The sequence below is a fragment of the Theropithecus gelada genome, chromosome 1, assembly GCF_003255815.1.
Source record: "Theropithecus gelada isolate Dixy chromosome 1, Tgel_1.0, whole genome shotgun sequence".
Classification (NCBI taxonomy): Eukaryota; Metazoa; Chordata; class Mammalia; order Primates; family Cercopithecidae; genus Theropithecus; species Theropithecus gelada.
The window spans coordinates 59,634,099-59,647,303 of record NC_037668.1 but is presented as its reverse complement, the minus strand read 5'-3'; the positions used below and the strand labels follow the sequence as shown (position 1 = coordinate 59,647,303).

The window sequence follows — 13,205 nt, the reverse complement described above, 5'->3', positions numbered from 1 at the left end:
GACAGAAGCTGTAAAGTGCTTTAAGTAAAAAGATAAAAATATGGGAAAAAACATAGTATATGTAAGGTTCAGTAATATCTGCAGTTTCAGGCATCCACTGTGGGTCCTGGAATGTATTCCACAAAGAGAAGACGAGACTACCGAATACTGACATGAAAAAGATATTCAAGGACTTGGAGGCAGAGGCAGCAGTGGGCCAAGATCACGCCACTGTACACCAACCTGGGCAACAGGGCAAGATCCTGTCTTAAAAAAAAAAAGAAAAAAAGGAATGATAGTACAGCAAAAGGGTGGGCAAAATCAGGTTAAGTTGGCCAGGAATGGTGGCGCATGCCTGTAATCCCAGCACTTTGGAAGGCCAGGGCAGGTGGATCACTTGAGTTCAGGAGTTCAAGACCAGCCTGGGCAACATGGCAAAACCCTGACTGTACAAAAAAAAAAAAAAAAAAATCCACAAAAATTAGCTGGGCGTGGTGGTACATGCCTGTAGTCCCAGCTACTCAGGAGGCTAAGGAGGAAGGATCACTTGAGCTCAGGAGCCTGTAGTGAGCTGAGATCGCGTCACTCACTGCACTCCAGCCTGGGTGATAGAGTGAGACCTTATCTCAAAAAAAAAAAATAATAATAATAATAACAATTGGGTGACTGAACCTGTTGGGAGGGTGGGGTGGGAGTGCAGATGATGAGGTAACCATATAGTCTTGGGCTGGGCACAGTGGCTCACGCCTGTAATCCCAGCACTATGGGAGGCTGAGGTGGGCAGATCTGGGCAGATCACAAGGTCGGGAGTTTGAGACCAGGCTGGCCAACACGGTGAAACCCAGTCTCTACTAAAAATATAAAAAGTTAACTGGAGGTGCTGGCAGGCGCCTGTAGTCCCAGCTACTCGGGAGGCTAAGGCAGGAGAATCGCTTGAACCCAGGAGGCAGAGGTTTCAGTGAGCGGAGATCGTGCCACTGCACTCCAGCCTGGGCGACAGAGCGAGACTCCATCTCAAAAAAAAAAAGAAAAGAAAAGGTAACAAGGAGCTAGAACTAGAATGTTATAGTAAAGACATAAATGATGTCTAAGTTGGTCTAACTTGTGAAAAGGGGATAAGGTCAGTTTTCTCTTTCTCAAAGCTCCTAACATTTATTGACAACAAAGGAATCTGGATGAGTAGCTCACTCAGTAAGTAAGCTACTTTTCTTTCTTTTTTTTTTTTTTGAGATGGAGTTGCCCAGGCTGGAGTGCAATGGCACAATCTTGGCTCCTGCAACCTCCGCCTCCCAGGTTCAAGCAATTCTCCTGCTTCAGTCTCCCAAATAGCTGAGATTGCAGGTGCATGCCACCATGTCCGGCTAATTTCTGTATTTTTAGAAGAGAAAATGAAGTTTCACCATATTGGCCAGGCTGGTCTCGAACTCCTGACCTCAGGTGATCCCGCCTGCCTTGGCCTCCCAAAGTGCTAGGATTACAGGCATGAGCCACCACGCCTGCCTAGTAAGTTGCTTTTCTACAGGGAAAGTCAGGGTGCACAGTGGAGGCCAACCACAGGGACTTGTTTCCCAGAATAGTATGTTTGTGAATACTCCCGTTAACTCACTTGTTGCTCACGCTTCTGCTTCCGGAGCTGAATGCCCTCTTCCTCTCTTCTTCGTCTCATTTCTTCAGGGTTTAGAGCATTGTTCTTATAGCTCTTCATTCGATAATTGTCTTTCCCTGGGCTCGCCATGGTCTCTAGAAGAAAAGATACACATTGCCAAAGACTCTTGAGAGGACAGCATTTCCTTTTCACTAGACTTCTGTCCCTACCCACCCTTCACCCTCCCCTACTCTGGGAGGAATACAGCTATCTAGGAGCTCTCAATAAGCACCTGACATCTCTACCTGCCCCCCAGTCCCTGTCTCATTTTATTACAATTAAGCTTGCTAAACAGGTGGTATTACAGCAATTGGTATAAGCTTAGTAGTTAAAAGTGTGGGCCCTAGAGTCAGATTGTCTGGGTTCAAATCCTGACCCTTCTACTTGTTAGCTGTGCAACCTTGGACAAGCTCCTTTAACTTTCATTGCTTCAGAATTTAGTCTTTAAAACAGAAACACACCAGGCACAGTGGCTCCCACCTGTAACCCCAAGGATCTGCAGACCACACTTTGAGAACTGCTGTTCTTTTTTTTTTTTTTTTTTTTTTTGAGACAGGGTCTCGCTCTGTCACCCAGGCTGGAGTGCAGTGGCACAATATTGGCTCACTGCAACCTCTGCCTCCCGGGCTCAAGTGATTCTCCTGCCTCAGCCTTCCGAGTAGCTGGGATTACAGGCGTACGCCACCACAACTGATTAATTTTTGTATTTTCAGTAAAGACAGGGTCTCACCATGTTGGCCAGGATGGTCTCAAATTCCTGACCTCAGGTGATCCACCTGCCTTGGCCTCCCAAAGTGCTGGGACTATAGGTGTGAGCAACCACACCCAGCCAAGAACTGCTGTTCTAAGGAATGAATGGCTCAATTGTAGGTAAATAAATGTTAACTTGACCAGCTAGTGCCAAAGTTGTCTTCCAATGTACTGCCACTGACATATATCTTGCCCAATACTTGGAATCATCACTTTTGACAATCTACTGAGTGTCATAAAGTATTTCACAGAGCTGATTATTTGCATATCCCAGATTACTAGTGAGGTTAGATTTCATGTTGTTATTAGCCATACATTTCCCCTTCCATGAAAAATGTTTGTTTCTATATTTTAAAATATTTTTCTTTCTTTTTTTGAGACAGTTTCACTTTTGTTGCCCAGGCTGGGGTGCAATAGCACGATCTTGGCTCACTGAAACCTATGTCTCCCAGGTTCAAATGATTCTCCTGCCTCACCCTCCCGAGTAGCTGGGACTACAGGAGCCTGCCAAGACATCGGCTAATTTTTGTATTTTCAGTAGAGATGGGGTTTCACCATGTTGGCCAAGCTGATCTTGAACTCCTGACCTCAGGTGATCTGCCTGCCTCGGCCTCCCAAAGTGCTGGGATTACAGGCATGAGCCACCGTGCCCAGACTGTTCATGTTCTTTTAAATCAGTTGTCTGTGGCTGTGTACTTTCTTCATCCTTAATATTGTCTAATTTGTGCCCTCTTTTGTTGTTGAGAAACTTCACCAGAGACTTGACCTTTTTTTTTTTTTTTTTTTTTAATTGAGACGGAGTCTCACCCTGTCTCCCAGGCTGGAGTGCCGTGGCGCGATCTTGGCTCACTGCAAGCTCTGCCTCCCAGGTTCACTCCATTCTCCTGCCTCAGTCCCCTGAGTAGCTGGGACTACAAGCACCTACCACCGCGCCCAGCTAATTTTTTGTACTTTTAGTAGAGATGGGGTTTCACCGTGGTCTCGATCTCCTGACCTTGTGATCTGCCCGCCTTTGGCCTCCCAAAGTGTTGGATTACAGGCGTGAGCCACCGCACCCGGCCGACTTGACTATTTTGATTTTAGTCTTTTGAAAGATTTAAGTTTTGGCTTTGTTGAGTCTTCTCTACTGTATGATTTCTGTCTCCTTTCTACATTTTTTCTAATTTAAGTTGTATACCTAAGTATTTAATGTTTACACTATACTTTTTTTTGAGACGGAGTCTCACTCTGTCACCCAGGCTGGAGTGCAATGGCACGATCTTGGCTCACTGCAACCTCTGCCTCCTGGATTCACGTGATTCTCCTGCCTCAGCCTCCCAAGTGGCTGGGATTACAGGCGTGCACCACCACGCCCGGCTAATCTTTTTTTTTTTTTTTAAGAGATGGATTCTCACTCTGTCTCCCAGGCTGGAGAGCAGTGGCCAATCTCGGCTCACTGCAAGCTCTGCCTCCCGGGTTCACACCATTCTCCTGCCTCAGCCTCCCTAGTAACTGGGACTACAGGTGCCCACCACCATGCACAGTTAATTTTTTGTAGTTAAGTTGAGACGGGGTTTCACCATGTTGGTCAGGCAGGTCTCAAACTCCTAACCTTATGATTTGCCCACCTTGGCCTCCCAAAGTGCTGGGATGACAGGCATGAGCCACTGTGGCTGGCACCACACTATACTTCTATATTACCTTTCTAAGGCTTATAAATTTCATTCAAATTAATATTTGTATTGTAATTCAGTTCTAAATATCTAATTACTTTTGATTTACTCAATTTACGTAAGTGTCCCATGTGTGCTTGAAAATAATCTGTATTCTTAAATTATGATGCATGGCTTTCTGAATATCATGTCCATTAAATTAAGTTGTCATCATGTTGTTCTTTATTTATTCATTTGTTTTTTGAGATAGGGCCTCACTCTATTGCCTAGGCTGGAGTGCAGTGCACGATCATGGCTCACCACAGCCTCAACTTCCAGGGTTAAAACAATTCTCTTGCCTTAGCCTGAGTAGCTGCGACTACAGGCTCATACTACCACTATTTTTTAAGTTTTTTTTTGTAGAGATGGGGTCTCACTATGTTATCTAGGCTGGTCTTTAACTCCTGTCTTCAAGCGATCCCCCTGCCTCAGCCTCCCAAAGTGCTGGGATTATAGGCATGAGCCACCACACCCATCATGTTGTCCAACTCTTCTATTAATGTTTCACTTCACTAATGTTTTCCTTATCTATAGTGAATGTAGCCATTTTACCCTGTAGTTTAATTTTGCTTTATGTATTTTAATACTATTTTTCATTAGAAGCATACAAATTTAGAACTGTTGTATCTTGACTGTGAACAGAAGTGTTATAAAGTGAGCCAAATTATTCCTTAACAATGCCCTTTGTTGCCCTTTTAATTTTGTTGGATATTAATACGGTTATCACTTCCACTTCCAGCCATGATGGAATAAGAGGGATAGGATTTCCCCTGTTGCTATAAACTGTTTCAGACATCGGGCAATAGCAATGCAGAATTGTGATTCTCCAAGAGAGGGAAACAAATTAAGTGAGCCCTACTTGTCTCCTTGGCTTTCTGCCCAGAGGCACATTCTATAGCAGAAGAGGAGTCCCAAACAGCACCACGGAAATCTCACTAGTGGAGGAGAGACTAGAGACTTCAGTGAGACTGAGGTGGCTGAAAACAGTGAGACAGCATTCCAGCGAGGAGAGAAATAGGCAGAAAAAAAAAATTGGGAAATCTGTTTGGGGTTCCCTTAATCTTTGCTGAAGACTAAGGATGCATACATGCTGGGTGAAGCTCCATGAGTCATGCAAAAGGCAACTGAGAAGCTGTACGTAAGCTCAACCGTTCCCAGAGCTCACACAGGGCTGAGAGACTTTAGACAAATCTGAATAGAGATTTCTCCCTGGTCGCTCAGGGCATAGTAGAGACCCTAGAAGGGCTATGGCTTAGTAGTGGGATGAAACTATTCCCTGAAAAGGCTACTACTGAAGCTTAAAAACAAGCCTTACACTGCTAAAACAGAACAGCTATAAAACATCCTACATCCATTAAAAAAAGACAACAAAATCCAGACATTAAAAACATAAAATTCACAATGCTTGGAATCCAGTTAAAAATTATGGGCCAGAGTCAGGCATGGTGGCCCATGCCTATAAATTCCAGCACTTTGGAAGGCTGAGGTGGGAGGAGAGCTTGAAGAAACGAGGAGTTCAAGGCTGCAGTGAGCTAGGACTTCACCACTGTACTCCAGCCTGGGCAACAGAGTGAGACCCTGTCTCTAAAAAAACAAAAACAGCTGGGGTGTGGTGGCTCACGGCTGTAATCCCAGCACATTGGGAGGCTGAGGTCGGTGGATCATGAGGTCAAGAGATTGAGACCATCCTGGCCAACATGGTGAAACCTCATCTCTACTAAAAATATAAAAATTAGCTGAGCGTGGTGGCACGCACCTGTAGTCCCAGCTACTCGGGAGGCTGAGGCAGGAGAATCGCTTGAACCAGGGAGGTGGAAGCTGCAGTGAGCAGAGATCGTGCCACTGCACTCCAGCCTGGTGACAGAGGGAGACTGTCTCCAAACAAACAAACAAACAACAAAAAGTACTATACATGCCAAGAAGCAGAAAAATTGTCACCCATAGGAGAAAAATCAGTCAAAAGTGAGATCCAGAAATGACACTTCAGTAGGTAGTAGGATGGCATCAAGTGCTCTAATATATTAGTAACTGGATTCATAGCAAAAAAAAAATTGAGAGAGGGACAGAAAAGCATTTACAAGCAACGACTTAAAACTGGCAGGGTATGGTGGCTCACGCCTGTAATCCCAACACTTTGGGAGGCCAAGGCAGACGATCAGTTGAGGCCAGGAATTCCAGACCAGCCTAGCCAACATGGTGAAAGCCTGTCTCTACTAAAAATATAAAAATTAGCCAGGCGTGGTAGCTGGTGCCTGTAATCCCAGCTACTGAGGAGGCTGAGGAAGGAGAATCACTTGAACCTGGGAGGCAGAGGTTATAGTGAGCCAAGATCATGCCACTGCACTACAGCCTGGGCAATAGAGTGAGACCCTGTCTAAAAAAAAAAAAAAAAAAAACTAAAAATTTTCCAGATCTAATCCCATTAACCCTAAAAGTTATACTAATCCTTAAGCAAGATTAAAAATCTTAAAAGCAGCCAGATAAAGACCGATTACGTATAGAAGACCAAAGATAAGAATGGCCTAGCTTCTTGTCAGAAACCTAACTCAGAAAACAACAAAACATTTTTAATGTTCCAGAAAAAACAAAACAAAACCTGGTAAACAAGAATTTTATATCCAACAAAGATACTTTTTGAAATGAAAGCAATTCAGCAGGTCATGAGCTAACTTAAAAATATTATTAATAAAGACTTTTTCAGATAAACAAAAGCTGAGAGACTTCTTCTCTAGCTGACCTGCACTGAAGAAATGCTAAAATTCTTCAAAGTAGAAGGAAAAGGATACCAGATGGAAACTCGGATCTCCACAAAATGAAAAACACTAGATATGGCAGATAAACATAAAATAACTTTTTTGCCATTTAAAACTTGTCTTTAAAAAATAACAAGGCGCATGGACACACAAAAAAACAGGGAAGCATGGCCCATTCACGGAATAAAGTAGAAACCATTTCTAGCTGCGTGTGGTAGCTCAAGCCTATAATCTCAACACTTTGGGAGGCCAAGATGATAGGACTGCCTGAGGCCAGGAGTTAGAGACCATCCTGGGTCACACAGGGAGACCCTGTTTCTATTTTAAATAATTTTATAAAAATAGGAAACCATCCCTGAGGAAGCCCAGAGACTGGACTTACTAGACAGATTCTAAAACAACTGTCCTAAATATGCTCAAAGAGTTAAAGAAAAACACGGACAATGAACTGAAGGAAATCTGAAACACAATATATGAATGAGAATATCAACAAAAAGAAACGATAAAAAGGAACCAAACAAATGTTCTAGAGCTCAAAAGTACAGTTACTGAAATAAAAAATTCACTAGAGGGGTTCAACAGCAGATATGAGCAGGTAGAAAAAAAAAAGCAAACTTGGAGACAGATCAATTAAAATTATCCAATCTGAGGAGCAGAAAGAATAAAGAATGAAGAAAAATGAAAAGAATCGAGTGGACCCATGGAACACCATTAAAAGGACCAATATGGCCAGCATGGTGGCTCGTGACTGCAATCCCAGCAATTCTGGAGGCTGAGGCAGGAAGACAGCTTGAGCCCACAGTGTGAGATCAGCCTAGGCAACATAGCAAGATCTCGTCTCTATTGAAAAAAAAAGTAGGGGGGCTAAGCGCAGTGGCTCACTCCTGTAATCCCAGTACTTTGGGAGGCTGAGGCAGGTGGATCACGAGGTCAGACGTTTGAGACCAGCCTGATCAATATGGTAAAACCCCATCTCCACTAAAAATACAAAAAGAATACCCAGGCGTGGTGGCGCGCATCTATAATCCCAGCTACTCAGGAGGTGAGGAGAATCGCTTGAACCCGGGAGGTGGAGGTTGCAGTGAGCTGAGATGGCACTCCAGCCTGGGCGACAGAGCAAGACTCCTTCTAAAAAAAAAAAAAAGAGACCAATATACATATTATGGGAGTCCTAAAAGCAGAAGATAAAGAGGTAGAATATTTGAAAAAATATGGTCAAAAACTTACCAAATTAAATAAAACACATGAATCTACAAATGAAGGAGCTCAATGAACTCTAAAGAAGATACCCACATTTGGGATACCAAGGCAGGTGGATCAAATGAGGTCAGGAGTTCGAGATCAGCCTGACCAACAGGGAGAAACCCTGTGTCCATACTAAAAAAAAAAAAGAAAAGAAAAAAAAAAATTAGCCAGGCATGGGGGCCCCTACTAAAAAACAAATATTATCCAGGCATGGTGGAACACGCCTGTAACCGCAGCAAGTCGGGGGGCTAAGACAGGAGAATCACTTGAACCCGGGAGGCAAGACTGCACTGAGCCCAGATCATGCCACTGCACTCCAGCCTGGGTGACAGAGTGAGATTCTGTCTCAAAAAAGAAAAAGAAGATGTCCACATTGAGACACATAATCAAACTGTTGAAAGCCAAAGACAGAATCCTGAAAGCAGCAAGAAAGAAGCGACTTATCACATACAAAGGATGCCCAATAAGATCAACGATGATTTCTCATTAGAAATTATGAAAGTCAGGCTGGGAACAGTGGCTCAGGCCTGTAATCCTAGCACTCGGGGAGGTCAAGGCAGGCGAATGGCTTGCGTTCGAGATCAAGAGTTCAAGAACAGCCTGGGCAACATGGCAAAACCCCGTCTCTACAAAAAGTACAAAAATTAGCTGGGCATGGTGGTGTATGTCTGTAATCCCAGCTACTCGAGAGGACGAGGTGGAAGGATCACCAGAGCCCAGGAGGTTGAAGCTGCAGTAAGCCGTGGTTGCACCACTAGACTCCAGCCTGGGCGACAGAGCAAGACCCCGTCTCAAAAAAAAAAAAAAAAAAAAGAAAAAGAAAAAAAAAAAGACAAGAAAAAGAAAAGAAATTACGAAAGTCAGAAGGCAGTAGAATAAGAAAGTGCCAAAAAGAGGCTGGGTTCAGTAGTTCATGCCTGTAATCCCAGCACTTTGGGAGGACAAGGCCAGACGATTACTTGAGCGCAGGAGTTCAAGACCAGCCTGGGCAACAGAGCAAGACCCTGTCTCTACAAATAATTTTTTAAAATTTAGTTGGGCATGGTGGCATGCACCTATGGTCCCAGCTACCTGGGAAACCTCTAAGTCAGGAGGATTGCCTGAGCACAGGAGGTTGATGCTGCAGTTACTCGTGATTGCGCTGTCACTCCAGCCTGTGACACAGCGAAACCCTGTCTCAAAAACAAAACAAAACAAAACAAAAAGCAAAGTGCTGAAAGAAAAACCGTCAAGCAAGAATTCTATATCTGACAAAACTGTCCTTCAAAAATGAGTGAGAATTATGACATTTCACCATAAACAAAAGCTGAGGGGCTTTGTTACCACTAGACCTGCTCTGCAAGAAATGCTGGTTGGGCCTGTAATCTCAGCACTTTGGGAGGCTGAGGCAGGAGGATCACTTGAGCCGAGTTTGAGACCAGCCTGGGCAACGTGGTGAAACCCCATCTCTACAAAAAAATATAAAAATAAGCCGAGCGTGGTGGTATACACCTGTAGTCCCAGCTACTTGGGAGGCTGAGGTGGATTGCTAGAGCCTGGGAGGTTCAGGCTGCCGTGAGCCGTGATTGTACCACTGCACTCCAGCCTGGGCAACAAAGCAAGACTCTGTCTCAAAAAAAAAAAAAAAAAAAAAGAAAGAAAGAAAGAAATGCTAATGGGAGCCCTTCAGGTTGAAATGAAAGGACACAGTAACTTGAAGCCAGATGAAGAAATAAAGATCTCTGATAAAAGTAACTATATGGGCAGATATAAAAGCCAGTATTACTATACATTGGTTTGTAACTTTTCATTTCCTACATGATTAAAAAGACAAATGCATAAAATAATTACAAATCTACATTATTGGCCACACAATGTTTAAAGATACAATTTGTGATGATAACAGCATAAAGGAGGAACAATGCTGTACATGAGCAGTTCTGTATGCTACAGAATTCAGCTGGTATTGATTCAAACTAGAGTGTTACAAAGTTAGAATATTAAGTGTAATCCCCATGGTTTTCACAAGGAAATATCTAAAAAACTACATGCACACAAAATAAAAATTAAAAATATACACAAAAGGAAATGAGAAGGGAATAAAGAGAGCTGGAATAGCTATATGAATATCTGACAAAACAAACTTTAAGTCATAAACTGTTACCAAAAAGAAAGGACATCATATGGTCAATTCATCAAACTATTATAAAACATATGCAATAAACAAAAGTCCCCAAACATGAAGCAAGTTCTGACAGAAGTGCAGAAAAATATTTGGAGACTTTTTTGTCCCCATCAACTGTGGTCTACAGATATTTGGAGACTTTTAATAAGCCATGTTCAATAATGAACAGAACACCTAGACAGAAGATCAATGAGTAACAGAGGACTTGAACAAAATTATACAGTAGACCTAAGAGAGATATACAAAGCATTCCACCCAGTAACAGCAGAATACACATTCTTCTCAAGTACAGATTCTCCAGTATAGGCCATATGTTAGCCCACTAAAAGCGTCAATAAATTTTGGAAGACTGAAGTCATATAAAATAAATATCTCTGACTACATGGAATGAAGCCAGAAATTAGTGACAGAAGGAAAACTGTAAAATTCACAAATATATGGAAATTAAGGAAGACATTCTTTAAAATGTTGGAAGACTCATACGTCCTGATTTCATAACTTACTACAAAGGTACAGTAATTAAAACGGTGTGGTACTGGCATAAGGATAAGCATATGGATATATGGAATAGAATTGAGAGTCCAGAAATAAACACTTACATCTATGGCTACCCAACTGATTTTCAACAAGGATATTATGTCCATTCAGTGGAGGAAGAAATATTTCATTGTATAGAGAATGAAATATTTTATACATTCTATAGAATGAAATATTAGCCAGATGAAGCGGGGCGGCTCATATCTATAATCCCAACACTTTGGGAGGCCGAGGCGGGCAGATAACTTGAGGCCAGACTGGCCAACATGGTGAAACCCTGTCTCTACTAAAAATACAAAAATTAGCCAGGCATGGTGGCAGGTGACTGTAATTCCAGCTACTCAGGAAGCTGAGGCAGGAGAATCACTTGAACTAGGAGGCAGAGGTTGCAGTGAGCCGACATCGTGCTGCTTCACTCCAGCTTGGGAAACAGAGCAAGACTCTAGCTCCAAAAAAAAAAAAAAAAAGAAAAAAAAAAAAGAAATACAAATCAAACCCACGATGATTCAACCTGTGAAAGTTGACTGAAAAAAAGTATATAAAAAAGTTTTGGCCGGGCGCGGTGGCTCACGTCTGTAATTCCAGCACTTCAGGAGGCCGAGGTGGGCGGATCATGAGGTCAGGAGATTGAGACCATCCTGGCTAACACGGTGAAACCCTGCCTCTACTAAAAATACAACAACAAAATTAGCCGGGCGTGGTGACGGGTGCCTGTAGTCTCAGCAACACGGGAGGCTGAGGCAGGAGAATGCCATGAACCTGGGAGGCGGAGCTTGCAGTGAGCCAAGATTGTGCCACTGCACTCCAGCCTGGGCAACAGTGTGAGACTCCGTCACAAGAAGAAAAAAAAAAGTTTTAATTTGGGTGTGGTGGCTTACGCCTGTAATCCCAGCACTTTGGGAGGCCGAGGTGGGGAGATTATCTAAGGGTGGGGGACCCTCCAGCCTGGCCAACATGGAGAAATCCCATCTCTACTAAAAATACAAAATTAGCTGGGCATGGTGGCACAACCCTGTAATCATAGCTACTCGGGAGGCTGACGCAGGAGAACTGCTTGTACCTGGAAGGTGGAGGTTACAGTGAGCCGAGATTGCACCACTGCGTTCCACCCTGGGCAACAGAGCCAGACTCCGTCTCAAAAAAATTAAAAAAGACTTTTAAAACCCACAATGAGATACTACTCCACACCTACTAGGATGGAATAAGAATAATAAAAGCACCCGTTGGCTAGCATCTAGAACCTCGTGGATTGCTGATAAGAGTCGAAAATGGTACAGCCACTGTGGAAAACAGAATAGTAGTTCCTAAAAAAATTAAACAGAATTACTATATAATCCAGCAATTCTACTTTTATACTATTCCTCCCTTATTCACAGTTTTGCTTTGCAGAGTGTCAGTTACCCATGGACAACAGTGGTCTGAAAATATTAAACGGAAATTTCCAGATAAAAACAATTCATAAGTTTTAAATTTCATACTATTCCAAGTAGCATGATGAAATCTCACGCCAACCCGCTCTATTCCACCTGGTACATGAATCATCCCTTTGTCCAGTGTATTCACACTGTATACACTGCCAGTTAGTAGCCGATATTGCAGTGTTTGTGTTCAAGTGATCCTTATTTTACCTAATAATGGCCCCAAAGTGCAAAAGTGATGATGCTGGCATATTAAGTGTTCTATTTTATTGTTGTTCTCAATCTCTTATTGTGCCTAATTTATAAATTAAACTTCATCATAGGTATGTATGTATAGGAAATAACATAGTATATAGGATTTGGTACCATCTGTCGTTACAGGTATCCACTGGGGGTCTTGGAACATATCCCCTGTGGATAAGGCAAGGACTACTGCATATGGATACCATGGAATATCATTCAGTCATAAAAAGGAATGAAGGTCTAACACATGCTACAACATGATTGAACTTTGAAATTAATATGCTAAGTGAAATAAGCAAGACACAAAAGGAAAATTATTCCACCTACATGAGGTACCTAGAGTCAAACTCAAAGACAGAAAGAAGATTAGAGGTTACCAGGTGCTGAGAGGAGAGGAAAATAGGGAGTTACTGCTTAGTGGGTACAGAATTTCTGTTAGGGATAGTAAAATGTTTGGAAATAGATAATGGTGATGATGGTCACATAACACTGTAACTGTAATTAATGCCACTGAATTGTACACTTAAATTGAAAATTTTGTTACATATATTTTACCACTAATAATTTTTTTTTTTTTTTTGAGACGGAGTCTCGCTCTGTAGCCCAGGCTGGAGTGCAGTGGTGCGATCTTGGCTCACTGCAACCTCCACCTTCCGGGTTCATGCCAGTCTCCTGCCTCAGCCTCCTGAGTAGCTGGGACTACAGGCACTCACCACCATGCCCGGCTAATATTTGTATTTTTAGTAGAGATGGGGTTTCTCCCTGTTGCCCAAGCTGGAA

The 13,205-nt window shown here is 42.7% G+C and overlaps 1 protein-coding gene across 2 annotated transcripts in view; it reads right to left on the bottom strand.

Annotated features, from left to right (window-relative positions):
• Positions 1-13,205, bottom strand: part of KPNA6 (karyopherin subunit alpha 6) — a 65,957-nt gene that overhangs the window by 20,184 nt on the left and 32,568 nt on the right. For both annotated transcript variants that reach the window (XM_025376594.1, XM_025376585.1), the window contains exon 2: positions 1,586-1,719. In XM_025376594.1, the coding sequence (XP_025232379.1) occupies positions 1,586-1,714 (129 nt within the window). In that variant the 5' untranslated portion in view covers positions 1,715-1,719. The remainder of the gene's footprint in view (positions 1-1,585; positions 1,720-13,205) is intronic.